General features: G+C 31.5%; 1 protein-coding gene across 6 annotated transcripts in view; it reads right to left on the bottom strand.

Annotated features, from left to right (window-relative positions):
- Positions 1–2,211: 2,211 nt before the first annotated feature.
- LOC139488990 (extracellular serine/threonine protein kinase FAM20C-like) overlaps positions 2,212–22,067 on the bottom strand; it is a 46,682-nt gene continuing 26,826 nt past the window's right edge. For all 6 annotated transcript variants that reach the window (XM_071274992.1, XM_071274993.1, XM_071274996.1 and 3 more), the window contains exons 3-9: positions 17,836–17,960; positions 14,955–15,033; positions 13,154–13,246; positions 6,867–6,979; positions 5,694–5,984; positions 4,872–4,953; positions 2,212–4,193 (exon numbers count right to left, since the gene is read on the bottom strand). In XM_071274992.1, the coding sequence (XP_071131093.1) occupies positions 3,914–4,193; positions 4,872–4,953; positions 5,694–5,984; positions 6,867–6,979; positions 13,154–13,246; positions 14,955–15,033; positions 17,836–17,960 (1,063 nt within the window). In that variant the 3' untranslated portion in view covers positions 2,212–3,913. The remainder of the gene's footprint in view (positions 4,194–4,871; positions 4,954–5,693; positions 5,985–6,866; positions 6,980–13,153; positions 13,247–14,954; positions 15,034–17,835; positions 17,961–22,067) is intronic.

Genomic DNA, 22,067 nt, shown 5'->3' with positions numbered 1-22,067 from the left:
GCGACTATTTTTAGCCTGGTGCCTTTGATAACTATTGATACAAGAACAGATATAAGATAAAAAAAAATCATATGTTAAAAATCTCCTTATTTTGACTTCAGAGTAAATAGTGAAAATGTGGCGAAGGGGAGGCTACTCAAGAATGTCTTGTGAAATAGGCTGACACTGAAAACATTAACAAAAGCGGAATAAAAAAAAATACATATGAATGAGCAATTATCTTGGTTCAATTTCGTCATACTACGGTTGAATCGGGGTTTTTTGTGGTTTTTTTGGGGGGGTTTCCCTTTTTTTCATAAATATAAAATAAGGAATGTTTCCCCCATCACATAGTTATCATTCATTGTCGGATTTCGCTGCACTAAAAGTCCTTCCTTTAATGTATCAGCTTTTCAACGTTTGTAAAAAAAAATGTCTGGCAAAAATAAAGATACAAAAACAGTCGAAATGCGAATCTGGTGCAGTACAAATTAGTACTGTGAATGTTTTTGACAGCAGATGATTTTAATCAGTCCAAAAAACATCACAATTGTTAGAAAATAGATAGTGCAAAAGTACCACAGAACACAAACACAAATTAGCTCCCTAGTGTAAATAGACATCAGAAGATGTAGTACGAGTGCCAAGACAAGGTCATCATTTGCAAAAGAAAAACCATTATAGGTGAAAGTACGGTCTTCAATGCGGAGCCTATACTAGTGTGTTACCCTGTTGATGTTCTAACTAAGTTGGACTATTATCTACTTAGAAATTGTGACATTCTAAACGTTTCCAATCTTTTATTTGTCAAAATTTACAAACTTACCTTTGTATTGTAAATTTAAATTCTAGTCCCAAATTTTAAAGTGTCAAATTTTAGGAAAAATAGTTCAGATGTGAAACATTTATCTGTGAAGCGTTTGTAGCACCTATGTAATTTCTCATGATGAATCATGTTGCAGTGTGTGAAATTGTGTTGTAAATGAATAACAAGGGTATGGAAAAACTTCAAGGAGACAGCAACCCAAATCAAATGGTCAGGTAGAGGTCGATCATGGAAAACTCCATATGTTTAACTAATATGTCAGACAACTAAAATGTAAATCTCCTCTTTATAATTATTTTCTTAACTGACTTTTATAAGTATCTTGTCTTAAGGAGGGATAAATCAAACTTTGTAAAGAATCACTCTGATTCAAACAAAAAATTCTCTGAAACCGATATTATCAAGATGCTTGATTTCTTGATTGACAACATATTTGTAACGTTCGGAGGACGTGTTTTTCAACAGACTGTCGGCATCCCAATGGGAACAAACTGTGCCCCTCTACTTGCCGACTTGTTTCTTTATTATTATGAGGCTGACTTCATGCAGGAACTTCTTAGGAAGAAAGATAAGAAGTTAGCAATATCCTTTAACTCTACTTTCCGCTATATAGATGACGTTCTTTCACTAAACAATTCAAAATTTGGTGACTATGTGGAATGCATCTATCCCATCAAATTGGTTGACCGTTATGGAATAACCGTTTCACAAATGATATCGGATATGTTCCTTACGTCGTAACTACAATCCCCTTCCCATTCATGAATGTGACCAACCGAATTAGACTATTTACCGGATTTGTAATCACATAAGCAACACGACGGGTGCCACATGTGGAGCAGGATCTGCTTACCCTTCCGGAGCACCTGAGATCACCCCTAGTTTTTGGTGGGGTTCGTGTTGTTTATTCTTTAGTTTTCTATGTTGTGTCATGTGTACTATTGTTTTTCTGTTTGTCTTTTTCATTTTTAGCCATGGCGTTGTCAGTTTGTTTTAGATTTATGAGTTTGACTGTCCCTTTGGTATATTTCGTCCCTCTTTTATATGATTGTAATACAAGTGAAATATAAACAACCAAGTTTAATCCATGATTTAATACATAAGGAAATGCCTGTAAGAAGTCAGGAATATTACAGTTGTTTTCAATTCGGTTAAAGTGTTTGATCTTTTAATTTTGCCATCTGACTTTCCGTTTAGAGTTTTCTTTGGAATTCGTTATTTATGTTATTATACTTTTTCCACCACCAAATACCATAGGGCTAATAGTGAAGGGCAGTCATTTCCTTCGGCCATTCGCCTTGGTTGTTCTGCCGAGTAACTTATTGTGATATGTTATGGAACTATTCTCCAAACAATACTGATAGTCACGTAAATGTCAAATATCAATGACAACAAAACTATAATTCTTTTTCTTATCTTTTATTTTTTTGTACTCCTTGTACCATCTGATCATAAAGAAATACTGATTATAACCACAAAATAAAAATAAATATGTTTCTAGGAACTTTAACTCGCTCTTTCGCTGATTTTTTTAATTTCATATCATACATTTAGTTGATATCTATACAATATGCTATGCATAAATTAGCATGAATAATGAGTGACAAACACATTTTTCTAGTCGACCTATAAAATGTACAGTAATAAATGCCTTGGTGGATTCAATAAGGCATTTATAGGTTTATTAACAGTAACCATTTGTGAACATTTCTTACAATAGTAATTTCAAGCACCATTTCTGTAAAACATTAACAAATTGACACAGTTTGTGATAGAGAAAGTATATAAAATAATATGGGGAAAAGTCGACAGCTGTACTGTATGTCTACATGGGGATTACAAATAAAGTTTAATAGTCGTTTATTATACTATGTGACCCCTTCATGTAGTTATGTTTGCACAGATTTATTGTGTGTCCCTTAAAAGCTAGTAAAATACTCAATGGCGCAAGCTAAATGCAAAAATAAAGCATACAAAAGGCTATTGATTTCCAAAACAGAAAGCTAACACTTTGGTTTTAACAATTCCCATCTAGAAATTAGACATTGAATTGAAACTTTTTCAATATTTTGATTCCTAAATCACAAACGACAATTTTCATAGCAGAAAATATATCAAATAAATAAATACCATTTTACCACATTCCCATAACACGAATAAGTGACATGACACATTTTGGACAATGGGAGTTGCAAGTTGGTGATTGATAACTATGTCTTTGTAATATAACTTGATGCAAGTTTTTATGCAAATCTAAAGAGAGCCAAATTTAAAAAAAAAGGTTACAATATGATACATAAACTATGAACATGTGTCTATAACAGATTTTACAAAACAAAATGAAAAATATGATGAATAAAATGAAACTTACCTAATCGGTAACGAATTTGTGATCAATTAATTCTGACAACCAGGTTTTTAGGATACTATGTATACTTAAAAATTACATTTAAATATTTAGATAATAATAGCCGTATCAATTTTAAATAGATTTTTCACAGATTTGTATGCTAATGCAATGCAATTTAATTTTAAAAAGATGTATTTGTAAAATATACTGTTCACCAAATGTTGACAAATACTTAATATTTTAACCCTTGTCAATTTATTATGATGCATCAAAATAAATGTAGCTAAATATGATTTCTTTTTAATTTGGATGATAAAAGAGGCGGTTAAAGTATCAAAAACCTTAAACAATCTGCTCATTGAAATTGATTGGCAATCTGTGTCCGGCTGTGTAATCTTGAACATTTTTATATCAACGATTTTGAAATTTCTAAAATAAAACAACAAACAATTAATTTGTCAAATATATATAATATCAATGTTTGAACAGTTACAGACATGTAAGATATACTGTAGCTTTCGATCCCTTGTACTATATTATAAGAACATTTTCGGTCTATAACCAACTCAGTACTATTATTCAATTATTCAGATTATCGTATATCTAAACATTCATATCACAATCCAATCCCTTTATCAATGCCCATTCACGGTAGATATTATTGACCTTAAACATCTTCTGCAATTTTTTCAGATTATCAATATCAAGAGGTTGTTATCAAAATGTATTCTTAAATCAACTTTCATCTACAATGACTGTTATCGGTCAATAATTACTTCATCAATTGGTTTACCATCTTCTATGCATGTGTATATCTCTTTTAGCACTTTGATAACACGCCTGTCTAAGGCATATAAATGAGGTTCTGTTAATATGGGACTTATGGAATCTATGGACAGAGAAGATCTTGTTTCAGAACTAAGTTTCTCTGGTCCAACATAAAGCTTTGCTAACTTAAGAAATGTTGAGTAACGGATTTGACAGCATTGATAGATTGGAGCCAAAATTGACATTTCATCATGAATGCTTTTACCAAACCTAAAACGAAAAAAGATTAATCAATAGATAACTTAAACCCATTTACCAAATGCAACATTTATCAAATAATATTTTGAACGTTTAATGCATTAAAACTCGAACTTACTTGAATAGTATACTGATCTTGATATATCAAATTGGTTTAAAAAATAAAGTAATTATACACTTTGTCGCCATTGTTTATCTTTATGTGTGTTATCACATTCACAAATATTTTGAATACCTCAAACAGCAATAAACAAGGGATCTATAATGGAATGCATGTTGTTGTTCTTTGTCTGCAATATTTGTTAAAATACGGATTGAATTAGTTTAACAAATAACCATGCAAGTTGGTGCTTTTATATATTATACATGTATAATAAATTATGTATGGCATACGTTTCATTTGTTCTTGCTTGAAATACGCATGGTGACCTCTATTTTCTGTCACCTTCGTCCCTTTGTCTTTTGTGGATATTTGACTCCTTGGCAATCAAACCACATATCACCTCCTTATTGTAAACTTTCAACAAAATGTGGCTTTCCTAAGGATTTTTTATAGTTTTGTAGGTAAACATCTAGTGTTTAAGGCAGATCTTTGTTAGTATCACCCTTATTTTTAACGTATAAACAACATATGTTTTTAAACATGTTTATTTCAATTATGAATAAATGATATAAATAAAATATACCTACCCTCTACCATTGTCTAAATGCAAATGGAATGTATTATTGCCAAAATCTTTTATTGTTTCATAATGATGTCTATCCATATTTCCTGAAAAATAATTTAAAACAAAAAATGAAGGCGGTTAGAGCAATAAATAACTCAATAAAAATGCAATTCATTTTTTCACGACAACGTGTACATAAGATCCATTATCGCCGAATCAATGAACGTGGTATTGTCCTGTACCGAGTCAAGAATATGGCAGTTGTTATCTAATAGTTCGTTTCTATGTATGTTGTCTTGTCGTTTGCTTTTTGTTGCACTTCAATGTTCTGTTGTTTCGTTGTTTTCCTCTTATAGTTGATGTGTTGTTTTCGATATCAGTTTGTAACCCGGATTTGTTTTCGTTCAGTCGATTTGTGAATGTTTAACAGCGGATACTACTGTTGCCTTTATGTATTGGAGGTGTTCATCTTCCATTAATCAAAATTGAAGTAAAAACCAACAGATAGGAAGAGAATATAATGATAAATTCAATACATCATAACTCGCAATCGTTTTCCATATTATATTAATAACTCACGGAAATGAAGTTTATATGCAATCTGATTTAAATACGTATGGCCTGATCTAACATTGTTTTTAAAGATCCAGAAAATGCTCCAATTTTCATTCTGGTTATACAATCATATTAGGCGGCATTTAAATTTCTACTACAAAACTGTAAAGTAATGTATCAACGATGTGTCGTTGCCCCTAAACAGATCTTCAGAACAGAACGTACAACATATTTGCAATATTTTAAGTTTATCCTATAGGGATACGAATATTGTAAATATATACTTTACCTTGAAAAAAATCAAAAATATGCATATCTATGAGATCAAGAAGCCGTCGGCCTTTGTTATATGGTGCACGCTGTTTGACCTTTTCACAAAGATCGTCGTAAGCTTCCCAGTATGCCTTTCTGTGTTTACTGTAGGACCGTTTCCATGGATTCCGCCATGTTTTTCTGGCAGCTATTTTTTCAGGAGGGAGGAATGTAGCGAAGGAACCTTCTAACATGTCTGGATTTCCACAAATAGCATGACTTGTATCACAGTAGTAGGAGCAGGCGCCATGAAAGCAAACGTTGTTTGCTAAATAAAAAGAAATATAATTTCAAAAGAAAAATAATTTCAACTGTTTCATATAAGTATAACTAATAACTGATTTTGTGCTAAAATCTCGATGAGCAGCCTTTCCAAATGAACTTCCTATCTTGGGATAACAAATTCAAATTCATTGTTTTTGGTTTTTTTTGTACTTTTTTTTATTAAAAACTCAAACAAAAGTGTATTGCCAAATAACCTTCAAACAGTCAAATACTGGTAAATAATTGGCAGACTATTTTTTTGCCTAATTCTGATTGTAAGCTGGGCATTGTTAAACAATCAACGATTCATCACTCTTCAAAATACTCACATTGTGCATTAAATGCAATACCTTATGATTTAATTTTTTTAGACAATACAGCTTATAACTAGATTTAATAAAAAGAAATGATTAATCAAATTTTTATAGTTTACAAGCTATGGTTTCAACGTTTTACTGGTTAAAAGTTCAGAATAAGAATATTAATTTAGATACACGTCATATAAAAATTAATACATTAAGAACGTCACATAAACATGACAATTTTAACATAATAAAACAAATTATGTTTCCTTGTTATAAATCATCGTGATATTTACCAGTTCATCCCCATACTTTAGACATGTGAAGACTTATTTTATACGGAAGTACAAACAAAATTTTGATATCTTCCGCTTAAACTGTTTTCTTTTAAAAACCTGATGACGTTACGGTAACAATTGTAGGTGTACATGAAGGGTTAGCATTTCAGGCTCCACTAGCGACATCCGTGCATATCATTTTGTTTTATTATCTTGTAGCAAACATATACTAATAAACATACAATACAATTAATATATGCAGACTTTGTTCCACGGATATGCTATCTATGTAAGAATTTTACTTACCTGGAGATTTGAAGAATGTTTTTGCTAGTTTGCGATCTGCTAATCTTTTGATATCATATGTCATATTAACTTTTCTACCGGCAGTTGGTGGAACTCTATAAAATCCTAAAACTCTGAAAAAATAAATGTATCTTTGTAAAAAGAAGTAATTAGTATTTAATAATGTATCTCAGGCACTTTGTTTATTTTTCTAAGAGTACAATACGAAGAAGGTATGTGTAAGATTCTAGCTAACAAGTAGGTTATTCTTTGTAATTTTTGTTATCGTCATGCTATAAAATTCAGGGACATGTTTTTGAGAAAAAAACAACTATGCAAAAGAAAAATAATAACTTAACTTGCACTGTATGGTCGGTAACAACGATACAAAAACTTAAACTTCATGCCGAAATAGCTCGAATTCGAACTTTGATGGGAAAAGGGAAATAACTCTAGAAACAGTAAAAACAAACACGATCTTCATTTTATTATTGATAAAGTTTTGAGGGAATGAAAGGTATTACCCAAAATCAAAAAGAAATTATATTATACTTCGTTTCTATGTATGTTGGCGTTTGTTTTTGTTGTACTTCAGTGTTTCTAAATTAACCGTTGTTTTCCTCTTACAATTGATGTGTTCCCCATGATTTTAGTTTTTACCCGGATTTGTGACTTTTAAACACCGGTATACTACCGTTGCATTTATTTATGTACTATGTGTGGGTTTGTTTTGCACTCACATATTGTTGTCAATATAATATAATTCTGTGCGAATGTCATACAAGTGAGTGGTTAGCTACATGTAGTTATAAACCAGCTTAATCCAAGATTGTCTACATAAAGAAATGCCTGTACCATGTAAGGAATATGGCAATTGTTTTTCTATCTATTAGGTGTACTTGAGCTTCGATTGTGCTAATTGACAAAGGACTTTTGGATTTGAATTTTCTTTGGAGTGCGGTATTTTTTAGCTTTTTTCACAATGTTTTCTTTTTAACATCGCGTCCTAATAAACGTGACAATAACTATAAACATAATAGTATTATCTAAAATATGTTTCCTTGGAAGATGTTTTACAGCTATTCTCAGAAGTTGACAGTATTAGGTATTTAATTAAATTGAAATTAAAGTCAGATTTATATTTGATAATATAGTTGGATGTTTATTTTAGTATAATAGATGTATTTATCATCCCCACTTTGGGAAATCAGTGAAATGACGTGCTTTGAAATTAATGTAGTGAATGAAGGCTTAACAATTTCATAATTGATAACCGTAAACATTCTTCCATATTAAACCTCCATTTATACAATAATGTTCAATGTAGTTGTAAACAATGTAAATATAAGTAAATACATCATTTTTCTGACATATATAGCGTTTAACATAAGAAAAATAAATGTTGCGTATAAATGCCTTGTTGATAGATCCCTGATTTTGAGGTCGTCTAGTATAAATAGGCCAAGGTCTTGCAGAGGTAAACAAGTACCTTGAATGTTATATCCTATAGTTAGTTGGGCAAAATAGTTGATAAGTGTTGAATAGCCATATGTTTTTTCCTTTTAAACTGCATCTTTCTGCATTATGAAACAAAAAGGATGTAGAAGATTCCAAAGGAAAAATCAAAAATCAGAATTAAAAATAACCAGGCAACTCCATAGTTTAAACGGCAAACGATGAAATGATAGTCAATGGTCTTCCTAATACAACACTTGGGAACACGAACCGGGGTTTTAAATCTTCAATAACGTATCAATATGTCTTTTCGTGTCATAATACATGATAATACATGAGAGTAACAAATAAAGGCAACAGTAGTATACCGGTGTTCAAAGGTCATACATCTAGTGGAAATAGATATTTTAAAATATCAGAAATGGAATCTAAAGTCCAACGGAGGAATCATAAATCTAGTAACAACATAAATGTATGAGAATATGGATGGGGTTAACAGATTTTAAAATAATGACCAAATGAGGTAATGAAATGAGAAAAATGAACAACAAAATGAAGAATAGAGAATAATGGGATACAAAAGTACAAAGAATAAAGAAATTATGCATTTACAGATAATATAAATCTAAAGTAAAAATAATTTTCATGAGAATTTTACACAACAAGCATTACTTCTAAAGATAAAGAAAAAATGCCCAGTAAATTAAAATTACAGAGATGTAGGAACCTTTCCAGACCCTCATAGATCTGGTTTGGTCGACAATTCCAAGAAAACAATAAGGCGTCGACAATAAAGTATACGCATAATTCATGCATTAAACTAATATATTTACATGATAAGCAAGTCTACTGTTCACTATTCAAAAAATAGTCATGACATTCTTCTGTTTTAAAATTAATTTCCTGAATAAGCAAGAGCTTAATATAGCATAAGTTTAAAACGTGGCATGTTTATCAATTCTAACATTAGATGCCTTCAAATTATGTGACATACACATGTAAGCAATTAAAATGGCATTTGGTAATTAATATTTTGACAATTGTGTACTGGAGGAGTCAAGATATTATCTCTGTAAATTCGATTTTTATTAATCAAAATTTGACTTCATTATCCCAGTTATATGTTGAGTAGTAAAACTGTGATTAATCCAAACGAAGGACGTGCGTACAGTTTTTGTTAAAAGAATTTAAAAAATACCGAAAGTACGTACCCAAACAAGTGGCTCAATCAGAAACTCAAATATATCAAACGAATGGAAAACAACGATTTCTGACTTGGTAAAGGTTTATCCTTGTGTAGAAAAAAATGTTGATAAATCTGGTTTCATAGCTAGCTCAAATTCTCTAATGTATGACATTCTGTGTGTTAGTGTTGTCCGCTGCTTCAAACAGCGGTACACTACTTTAGCCTCCGTTTAGCAAACGTTACGTTGGGTAATACTGTATTCAAAAACAATATAACAATGTGGTATGACTGCCAATGAGACACTTCTACCAAATGACGTAAAAAATAACATTCAGCATAGTCAGCTTTTAAAATTCCCTAATGACAAATTGTATAACAATTCAAACGAGAAAACAAACAATCTGATGTATGTATGAAAGAAGAAACATAAAATAAATATGATAAACGGCAAAAAGGTTAACCACTGAATTACATGCTCCTGCGTTGGCACATGCACATACAGCTTGTGCCGTGTTAAGCATGCCTGCTGGTGCTAAACCCTCCCATAATCTATGACAGTGGTTGAAAAGTAATAGACCATACGGTGAAAATCAGTTGTAAAGGTCTGAACTCATCAGATATATACAATAGCAAAAACACTCAACACATAAAGCACAGATCCGTGAGTACTTGCTGTTATTGAAAGCTAACTCAAAGCCAAAAAAACAATTAAAAAAACTTGAACTGAAGACTCAACAATCAATCAGTAAACACTAAACGTCCAACGGATTTATTGTAAAGACGGCATTAGTAGTCAGAAGAAAAACATGACCTTGTGCAATGACATGTCTTTTTTTTTTTGGTAAAAGATATGCAACTCTGACATCCTGATGAATTTTGTATGTCAGGTCTGTAATAATGAGTTATATTTAAATCAATTAAGCGTATCAAAATTCGCCTATCGCCTATCGTCTTTTTAATTTTAATAACATCCATTTTACTTCATATATATGTGATTTGGGTTTATATTAATATGTAATTTTGATGATTTAAGCAATAAAATGCTACTTTATTAGTACACCATGTTAATGTTTTATAAATTAAACGGAAAATTTATATTTCCATATTAATTAGCAATGTTATAATAATAATTTCATATAACAGTCTGTAAATTAAAATAGCAAACAAAAGCTATTTTTATTTATTGCCATTAATGTCCTATTATGAAAGCATTTTTTTATTTATTTATTGTCATAAAATACCTATAATAATCACACATGGTTCAAAATATGATAAACATTAGAAATATTGTATAATAAATGTCAGCGAATGGGACATCAAATGAGTGATGTATTACAACTTCATTAGTATTATAAATATACAAGTGATATAGTAATTAACATGATAAACTTATTAACTTGTTAAACCTGGTGTCTCTTAGTCATTTGTCTTATTGCTTAGACTATGGAATAATAGAGTTAACATTACTTTAGCTTAAGACTAACAGTGCATATGCACGTAATGCGTTTTTTTGTCTTTTTTTAATAAATGAAAACTGACAATACTGAAATTACTATAGTAGCTTACATGATGGCATAAGATTTGCTAATTCCAATGCAAGGACGTTACATCGCATGGAGTCCTTGATTAATTAACCATTTCTCTCGATATACGTGTCCTTTGGTCCTCTCATATTGTTTATGATACAGACTACAGTTAAGTTTGTAAAAAATGAAAACAATGCCTTGTAAATTTCGTACGTTCGAAGTACTTTTATAGATTTTCCTTCATCAGGAAAGCTCCATCTCGAATATTTGTAAGCTGAGGGTGTATATGAAAAGAAACATATGAGAGCGTTATGACCATTTAAGGATGTAAAAATTAACAGTCAAATCCATCTAAAATCAACTTTGTCTGATTGAGTGGAAACCTTATAATTTATAAATGTATAAACGAACAATTACAAAAAGGTATTAATCATGTCTGAGAAACAATCTCTACGTGTTAAATGTAAGGTTCACAGAAAATTGTTGTGTTTAAATAATGGATGTTTGTTTACATATGTGGAGACACCATCATTGAACTAGCTCAGACTGGTATAATATAAACACAAAGTCGTGGAGACAAACGGGAATTTTTATCTAACTTAACCATGTGTAGCAATTTACTATCTGTTCGGGCTACGGACTATAGTCAAATGCCACTATCAAATATGACAAATTGGACATACACACATTTCATTTGTGATCATTTGTGTAACGTCTGTTAGATTTAAAAATAGAAATATAGCACTTTCCATCATACAAGATGGTACAAGATGTGTCATATCAAAACAATGAAGTAATGTTAAAATGGAATTTCCCAAAACTTTATATCCGGCATGCCATCTAATAAATTAATCGGCGTACAATGTACGTGGTCTATTGCAGTTTTTTTAAAGATTTTTAAGAATCTTTAATGAAGTCTTTATTTTCATGATGTTGTGTTAGTTTTAATTAAAATATTTTAGGGGTCTTTTTATCTCTTGTTTCGTTTGGTTTTTTTCTTTAAGATTATTTTGATTTGTAAGTATCTAATATATGTATGCTTAGATAATATTTCTCTTCTAGAGATATTCCTTAGTTCTTACATGAATGGTGGATTTACCTGTTAAATGGCTTTTCTATGGTTCTCTATATTAAGCTGCTTCAAATTGATACCCCTCCCCCCTCCCCCAGAGAAGGCTAGATACAAATAAACTTGTCATAGATACCACGATTAAAAATGTTAACGCCAGGCGCCCGTTTCGTCTACAAAACTACAAATCGAAAAGATTGATTAGGCAAAACAAGTTACTGTTAAATCAGAAATGATTGCAAATTCTGTAACAAAGACTGAACTACGAGATTAATTATTGCGATTTCAAGATAATCTTCATACAGTTAAAAATATCTTATTATTACGATACTCATTCATTTGAATATTAGCAGTGATAAAAGCCTGGCATTAAGTTGTGAATTTACAATAGCAGAAGTTTGTAGATGTTCTTATCTAGACAATGCAATTTTGATAAACAAGGTGAAAACTAGGGGTATTAATTGCGTTGACATGATAAGCTTCTACTGCTATTCCTGTATCAACCATCATGCGAATACGGACTCAGTACAACAAATATATTCGGCCATCCACCAGTGACACATTTCGGGTTCATTTTATATTCTTAATATAGGCAACATTTCCGGGTTACAAACTAAAACCGACAACAGAAACGCTAAAGTGCAACACAAACGCCAGTGTAACATACTTAGAAACCAACTATTAGATAACAACTGTCATATTCCTGACTTGGTAGAGGACATTTTAAGAAAAACTGGTGCGTTGAACCCGGTATTATGGCTAGCCAAATCTCGCACTTAATGGCAATGTTAAATGCACCACTTCGTACACACAAATAGAGCGCTAATTATATACGTTTGCTACAGTGCGTTCCCTGTACACGTTACGTTCCAATGATTTTGTCAGGTTTTATAGCTTTCCCTTTTTTATTTACCTTCGAGTTGGTTATATTTGTTAATACTTATTTATTATTTCATATTTCTATTTGAAAAATAAAGAAATTGTGGTGTGATTGCCAATGAGAAAACAATCCTCTAAAGATTGTATCATCGACAGGTCATACTGAAACTTTCAAACACATAATATAACTTACTTGTCTAAATGAAAAGCTGCTATTTCGGCATTATGTCGCTCATAATCAGTAAAATAAAAATGGTCTGGCAATGTCTCGTAGTCTCTGGAATGTCTAAAATTCAAAATGATATTTTTAATACATGTATCGTTTCATACTAATGTTTAATGAAATGCAATATTATATTTCTAGATGAAAAGGTATGTAAATGATTTCAATGAGACATCAGTTTGTCGAGCACCAGTATTTCTTTTCCCCATGAGGGGACATGATCGTTACCCTTGGTTAGCGAAGATGATATACTAGTAAGTATAGTAAAATAAAAACATAAAAATATATTTTCTAGTTTATTTGTAGCAGATACATTAATCTTTCAATTATTTACAACCAGTCAAATTGTTATAGTTCAAAGGGTATAGAGCAGCTTTCGTCTAAATGAGCTTAAAGATATAATTCAGAAATTATGAAAAAGGTTCAAAGATTGCTATGAGTTATAATGAGATCTGAATTCTACAGCGTTAATTTGTTGCAAATGTTTTGTTAACTCAACAATGACAATCCCGCTCTATCAGAAAGGGGTGCTAGGGCACGGGAAGTTGGTGGTGGTGAAATCCAATGTACTTGGAGAGAACAACCGGGCGTTTCAGCAGGAACACACCCCAACAGACATCAGCAGATTGACATCCAGATCAAAGTCAGGGACAACTTTGACTAACTGAGACCCCAAAAGTATACAGTTAAAACGCACATCTAGGTACTACTGATATTTGTGGGGTATGAAATCACCCTTCTGATGTACTAAAATGTCCGACGCCCGAGTTAGAATTGGGCACGGGACCTTCAGAATTGCAGCCATCGGTCTTAAACAATAGATTATGAACCCACATTGCACAATTCATGTGATGGATCGTACAGTAACATCAAGTCGACGCCTATCAGATGTCAATCTTAACTATTGAAATTACCCATAATGCATTAGATGCAAAAACGGCCCAGGAGATTTTCCTTATATAGTTAACAAAATATTTGCAACACTTTAACGCTACAGAGTGCAAATATCTGAAGAGTTTTTAACACGAGAGTCGTAACAATCTTTGAACATTTCTTATAATCTTTAAATAAAATCTGATTTAGGGCCCAGTATATATAAATGTATATATTAATTAGTCTTCAAGCTCATTACGTAGCTTGTTGTAGATTAAAAAAAGAAACAAAGAACATTAAATGGTAATCTTGATGACTAATACACATACACATATACATATTACAAAATTAATAAATTATTAATTCATCATTTATTAATATTCCATTGACCTATGACTTCTTCATTTGTAATTTTTTTCTAAGTATTACATGTATATCTTTATGATATGTAGTTTATTCACGTACTTTTAACTAATGTGGTGTGAACTTAATAAGTATATATCATTTTTCTTGTGTAATCATGTATAAATATATATAAGCAAATATACCATTTAATGTGCTTTCGGTATACATAAAAGCTGTCATAGCGAAGACTTGTGTGATTGTAAATGGTTTTGCAACACTGGACAAATATCATAAAAGCTTTTGAAAAAGACAATAATCAATCTACCATGAAAATATAAAACTGTCATTTGAATTCTAATTACCTTAATATTTAAAATATTTTACGTTTGAATTATTGATCTTCTAACATTTTAAATGGAAATATTTTGTATTCAACACATGAATATTGAGTGCAATGACAACAAGGACCCATTCTATAGATCATCATTTTTGTTTCATTTACAATTTCATATCTTTTATTAATGTGTTTGAATATGAGTAATAAATTTCATACCTCATTGGTTTAAATAAAGCTTGTCCTTCGTCACTAAAAGTTATAATCAGCTTTAGTTGTGTACCGCCTTCTTTCATTTCTGTAATAAAATGAGAAAGAAGAATGTTAAGAGGAATTTTGGTCCTCAATGCTCTTCAACTTCGTACTTTTAACTTTTTTGGATTCGAGCGTCACTGATGAGTCTTTTGTAGACGAAACGCGCGTCTGGCGTATATACTAAATTGTGTCCTGGTATCTATGATGAGTTTATTTAATATTGAATGACAACAAATATTTTATTGAATTTACGTAAAATCGTACTGTGCAATGCAAACATGGTTTTGTACTAATAAAAAAAAAATAGAAAACGCATATGCCATGAATACACAAACTAAAAAAATATCATAAAGAATAAAGTAATATGATCAGGTTCCTATCAATAGTGCATTTGAAGCCATTATTTTAGTGAGAATAGTTGCTCATTAAAGCTCAATTTAAAACTAGTAATATTTATTTCTGTAATAGACCTTTTGCTGATGAAGATCGTGTGTAGAAATCAAGGTATCGTTTTCCTTCTCATTTTCTTTCTGAGATGGCGGGTTCTGTTTCATTGACAATGAGTGAATGTATGAGGGGATGGTACAGAGCGCTCAATTCTCGATTCTCGCTTTTTTTTAGGGAGGGCGGGATCACAAGATCACAATGTTTAAGCCCTATATATGTATATATGTATACATTTTATATCCAACATCACTATTTGTTTTACCTTCGATGTTACAAATCCCCACTTTTTTTTATCTCCTAGATCACACACATCAAAAGCGTCTCATACCACGCATGTATACTTTAAGTTTTTTTAAGGCAATGTGAACAAATGTGAGACAAAGCTGAAATCTGATAAACAGCGACCAAAGACATCCGCTGAATAATAGATTCCTAAACTGGCATAGCCACATGCATAGTGTGGCAGGATTAAACATGTTTGCGGGCAAACGACCCTCTCCGTACCTTGGGCTTTGGTGTAAAAGAACAACATACGACCAAAGTATAGAAATTAGTTGAAAAAGTTCAGATCTGCAAAAAGCAAAAAAACAAACCTATGTAAAAGTACTTAAGACACAAAGCACTGATCTAAGAGTTTTCAATTTCGCAGTTACTGGAAGGTAGTTCAAAACCAATCATAATAAAAAATAATTAATGTTTATCAGACTAAAATTCTACCCATGTCACTGTAGTTCTTGATGGTGGAATATTCACATTACAAGAAGCCTGATTGTTGGGAATCATATGGTAAAAATTATTGTTCGTCCATTTGTGTTTGCGTAAATTAGCAATGAATACTATAATTGAGATCTATGGAAAACCAATATAAGCGGTTAGATCCGTAGATGATACAATTTCCCTCTTATATGATCATGTTTCGAAGCAAAAGTAGTAATCTGGGGTTTCGATTGTATACGTTGATAGAAAACGCTGCTCAAATTATCTCCTATTTAATAGAACAATTACACATTTGCACGTTCTTGTGTCAAAGGTTATTAAGTGCACAATTTAAGAATTTGTCACGGCTGTTTCAATGCAGTGAATATTATACCGAACTCACAACTATACAATATTAATTTATGCGTATCACAAAAGTTTAATTAAACCTCCTTCATTTCAATACTAAATAAATCCGGATTAAAAATTTCTTGTCTGGAACGACATTAGAAAAAGATCAATAGTTGATGAACACGGCGAGATTAAAAAAAATGCCTGCGAATATTATATTTCTTTTTTGTCACCTGTACATGTGTGATAAAAAGAACTCCTGATAAAACATCTGTTATATTACTGCACTAAGTACCCTAACATGCTTCTTTATTGGAAACAATCACCATTAACGGCATTATAATGAAGTAACGAAGTCGCACGCGGTAATAATTAATCGTCTGCTGTCACAGTAAAGGAAGTCATACGAGACGTTTGGAACGCTTTTTATTTTCTCACAACTTCTTCAACTGTTGATCTAATCAGGAATATAATTACGAAAGGAACGTCTTAACTTTTTAAAAATATAATTAAGTTAATTACATTTAGGGAAAGTGTATTTAGAAAGTTTTGTTTAAATTGATATCTAAATTTTTAAGATACGCGTGTTAAACGTGCGCAGTCATATCACTAAAATAATGGACGAACATACCAAGAAGCCAAACAAAATTAAAAACTGGTGGGTGTAGAGTTCGTGTTTCTTTGCATAATGATTTTTCTTTGCACCTTAGTATCTTCCCTATCTTTCAAAACAGTTTAAGACAACAAAATGACAACAAGAAACTAAGAAAGACGAAACACTACACAGAAAATAAAATATAGAGAAACAACAGCCAAACTGAAAACTCTTGAGAAAAACTTCAACTGCTTTGGAAGGGTATGACGTGTTTCCGGTTACAAAGAAGATAACCGTCTTTTGGTTTTCGTACGTATATAGTTCTTTATGAAATTAAATAGGGATTTGTTTTCCTTTACTTTTTTACTACTATGTATGAATACAAAATGTGTGGTACACGAGTGTCCAGTGTTATACTATCAACTACAATCATTCTGGTATGTCAAAAGGGTTTATTAGAATTACATGAAGATTTCATAGTTATTATTTTTTTTTAAATAAAAGGCGATTTGGGATAGAGCCTAATTGGACCAGTCAACATCTGTGATTTCGTAAGGGGTACAACCTTGCCTGGTTTTTTTTAAATGACAATCTTTGGACAAAAATAAATTCTATATATCTATTTATATATAGACGAACGATGTAAATTAAATAAAGTGTTGTTGAGGTTTGTATTCGGACAAAATGCTATAAGGAAATGTATATTCTAGTAATATATGTGTGTATCATTCCACTTCCTGGTTGTTTGTTACTTACCTACATCTATAATTGGTTCGTTAGTCATATCCCTTAACAAACCATTGATGCTCTGATCTTTTGGGTCGTATAAAGCTGTCTGGTGAATGCCTTTATGGAACTTCTCCCAATTTGTCATATAAGCTCTGTAAAGACAGAATAATAATACATTTCTCCATTAAAACTATCTCTTTACAAGGATTTAGACCAACTCCGACAGGCATTTGTCTCAGAATTTTTTTTCTATATACTACTATATTATATAACGTGTTATATTAAGGTATATAGACAAACAAAATTCTGAGACAAGTGTCTGTACCAACTTCTTCTCTAGGAGTCAGAACGAGAATAAATTAAATGTGTCGTGTTAATCAGCCTTATCGTGTTATAATAGAAAAGAAAGAATATGCGGTATCCATACTTGACATATAAACAGCTAATTTAAAATAACACAAAAAAAGTAATGGAACAGGGCTCTTTATTGATGTCTTCATCTCAACGCTATAACTTAAAAAAATATAAGAGCATACACCTCAAGCACGGGGAAACTATCCACGACCGCTTTCTATAAATGTGGAGATATCTAATATCCAAGTGCAATGGTCTACCTTCCAATATATATTACAACACCCTATACGTTTTTGTCAGAACTACAATGTTGTATTACCACACTCATTGGTCTACAATACATGTACATTATGTATCTAGTTAGTTCAAATATGGATTTTTTTATAGTGTTATATTTCTACTATTTCATGTATCAGGTACAATGTATGTTTTGCGTGTAAAAGAATTTAAGAAAATAACACTTTGCTTGAAATGTTTAAATGGTTTTCACTCAGTACTTGTAGAATTTCTTAGTAGATCAGTCCAAAATTGAGGATAAGTACACAATACAAAATCCATGTGTTATCTCTACCAGACATTTATACTAAGGATAAATGTCTAAACATAAAATGATTGTGGGGATGTCACATTTTATCTCCAAAAAAGCGGAAGCTTTTAAAATTCATCTACTTTGCTCGATTCTCAATAAAACTTGAAACAACAATCGAATTAAGAGACACATATTTGTAGGGACGTCTCATTCTATCTAAAAAAAAAAGCGGATGCTTTTAAAATTCATCTACGTTGCTCGTTTATCAATAAAACTTGAAAAGCAATCGGATATAGACTCTTTTCATGTACTCAAATTCGATATGACTGTTGATGTTTTTTCAAATGATTATAATATTGCGCTTTTAAACTTAAAATTTAATTTTCCATCATTTTATTAGACAAATGGGAAGTACGTGGTTTTAAGATTCATACGACGAAATGTTACTACTTTGGTTTAAAAAAATTCTAGAAGGTATCACAAATTAAATATGATACCAATAGTTTTTATGGTAGCCGGTTCACGAAGAACACTTCTGGTATAGTTGCATCTATATTACATTGGAAGTAATTATAATAACCTAATAAGTGCATATATTAAAGCAAGCCGGAACAATGTCAAAGTTAGACAACCGAGATACAATAATTGTTATTTCTTTTTTGTATTATGTTGTTTTTTTTATTGTTTGTTTTTTAATATTACACACTAAATGTAAACTATTTACATATATAACAATTAAGATATTTATTATTTATCTATTTATTATTAATTATTGTAATGACTGTATATACTATTAAAAGCACTATCTTTAATGTCGAATACATACATATTGCCATTGGACGTCAAATGTTTAGAGCAAACCCAATGCCCTTGAGTAACAAACTCAAGGGCATATGCTGCCGGGTGCATGTAACACGAGGTTATATATTCTTTTGCACTGTATACAAAGAGTAACAATAATTACAAGCCATATAAATCATTATTAACATAAAATTGACTAGTTAGGTTAGGTAAACGACCCTCTTTAAGAGTAGACTAGTCCACAGATAACCAATCTATTACCATGTAGGACTAGGCATACTTCGAAAGGAGGGTAGCATATCTTACCTAATAATGACTTCACGGTTCAGCTAGCAAGCAAGCTAACCAGAGATATTACCTTTAGCTACACACGCAATGCAATCGGCTGTAACTTTTTTGTTTTAAATAAGAAGATTTGGTATATGATTACTGATACTGTATAGTAATGCTGTTTCAAGTTTAACAGATTTTAAGTACAAATCAAATATAAGAATAGAAGATGTGGTATGAATATATATAGCTTACTTAGTTGAAGAATAATTATCAAACTGCTAAATGTAATACAAGGATATGTGACGGGTCGGATTATGTAGAAATCTACCTAAATGAGTCAAATTCTAATTGATACGTTATGATAAATCTTAAAAAGAAACTTTCTCATTTATTCTCTTTTTCTGGTGTTTTCTTGGAGTTTTGTATTACAGTACTGCACATTTCAAGAATTAAAGCCTTACAAATGTGTCTTTTGTGGATTAAACATTACTTTCCTTGACACGAAAGTTTTCTTAATTCAAAATCAGACAGATTGAGTCGTATTGCCCATTAAGATGTCCCCATCACATTTATTAAGCAGGATAAAAAGCAAATTAGATGAAGTTTACGTTTTTTGTACTTTAAATCACACATTTCCATAACATTCATCTTCAAAGTAAATAAAACCTCTTAGTTCATGAACGTCCTTGCGAAAATTATTTGACTTATAATCTAAATGACGTACTAAAAAAGTGTATAATTCCCTTTCTCAATTATTACTAATACACGCAACATTTTTATCAGATTCTGAAATTTATCATATGTTATGGGATTATTTCCGATTTTTTATTTAATTCGTCGCAAGAAAAGCATAAAACTAAATTTCCTCTCAGCAAAGATACCTTCAGAAAAGTAGAAAAAAGAGGAACGAAAGATACCAGAGGGACAGTCAAACTCATAGATGGAAAATAAACTGACAACGCCATGGCTAAAAATAAAAAGACAAACAGACAAAGAATAGTACAGAAGACACAGCATAGAAAACTAAAGACTAAGCAACACGAACCCCCACCAAAAACTGGGGGTGATCTCAGGTTCTCCAGAAGGGTAAGCAGATCCTGTCCCACATCTAGAAGGCTCAAGGTCCTTTAGTAAGCATACATTAGGACTAAGGACAGGGGATCCCTAATCTGTATATATATATATTATATAAATAAATTTGTTTTGCTTTCAAGTTTATGTTTATGTTTGTTATACATAATGAGATGATATGGTATAATTGTCCATGAGACAACACTCCACCAGAGACCAAATGACATGGAAATTAACAACTATAGGTCATTATTATTGTCACAATTCTGGACATGATCTACATGACAATACAGTATTTGTTATTTATTATATAAAGATGTGACCCCAGTTCAACAAAGACAAATGACAACCTCAGACGACTATAATCCCTAAACTTAGCGGTATATACACTGCATATAACTTGAGGATATGTTTCAGTGGCGCATCTAGACCTTTTCATAAGTGGGGGACCACTGACTGCCTAAGTGAGTCCCCTCTCCCTCTTATTTGGCCTAAATCCGACTCTGGCTTTGATTCTATTGATAATCCTTGTTTATCCATTTCTTTCAATATTTGCCAAATTGTTATATTCTGTTGAGTTTTCTTTAGAAGATAATAGCTTTTATGTTCATATACTTACATTGTGCTAGAATTTTGGACACTGTAAAGTTTTCATAAATTAACATATTTCACTAAGGAGTATATCTAAATTTATATACTCGTATAGTATTCTACATTAGCACATATATGTGTACCGATGAGTCTTTAACCAAAGTTTATATTTAAAATATATATATATATATTCCTTAGATGTGTGTAGCACGTAAGTACTGCCTCTTCTTGTCTCTAAATAAAATCGACTGATGTTTTGGTTGCTTAAAGTCCAGCGACAAATATTTCATGCTTCTTCAGGAAGAACCACTTTCAATATATCAATAAGTGTAAACTCACCTTGCAACTCGCAAGAATGAATTTACAGACACCAAATTATCGCTTCTTTGCTTTCTTTTCGATCGAATACTATACGTAGTTGGTGTGTGTATGGGGTTCAAGATGTGCAAAATAAAGGGTCAACATAGAAGGACAGAGAAATACAGGCCACAAAATAAAGAAAAGATAATGATAGGGTATGTGCTGATAACAGTATAGAACTTTGTAAAGAATAGAGGCAAATGGCCTTAAAATAAAGATAACAGAAAAGAAGAACCTCGTCCCTACCCCCTAGTCCAGACCATCGTAGATACGTAGATGA

Source organism: Mytilus edulis, chromosome 9, assembly GCF_963676685.1.
Source record: "Mytilus edulis chromosome 9, xbMytEdul2.2, whole genome shotgun sequence".
Classification (NCBI taxonomy): Eukaryota; Metazoa; Mollusca; class Bivalvia; order Mytilida; family Mytilidae; genus Mytilus; species Mytilus edulis.
The sequence above is the reverse complement of the archived record's forward strand: the minus strand, read 5'-3'. Positions and strand labels throughout refer to the sequence as shown.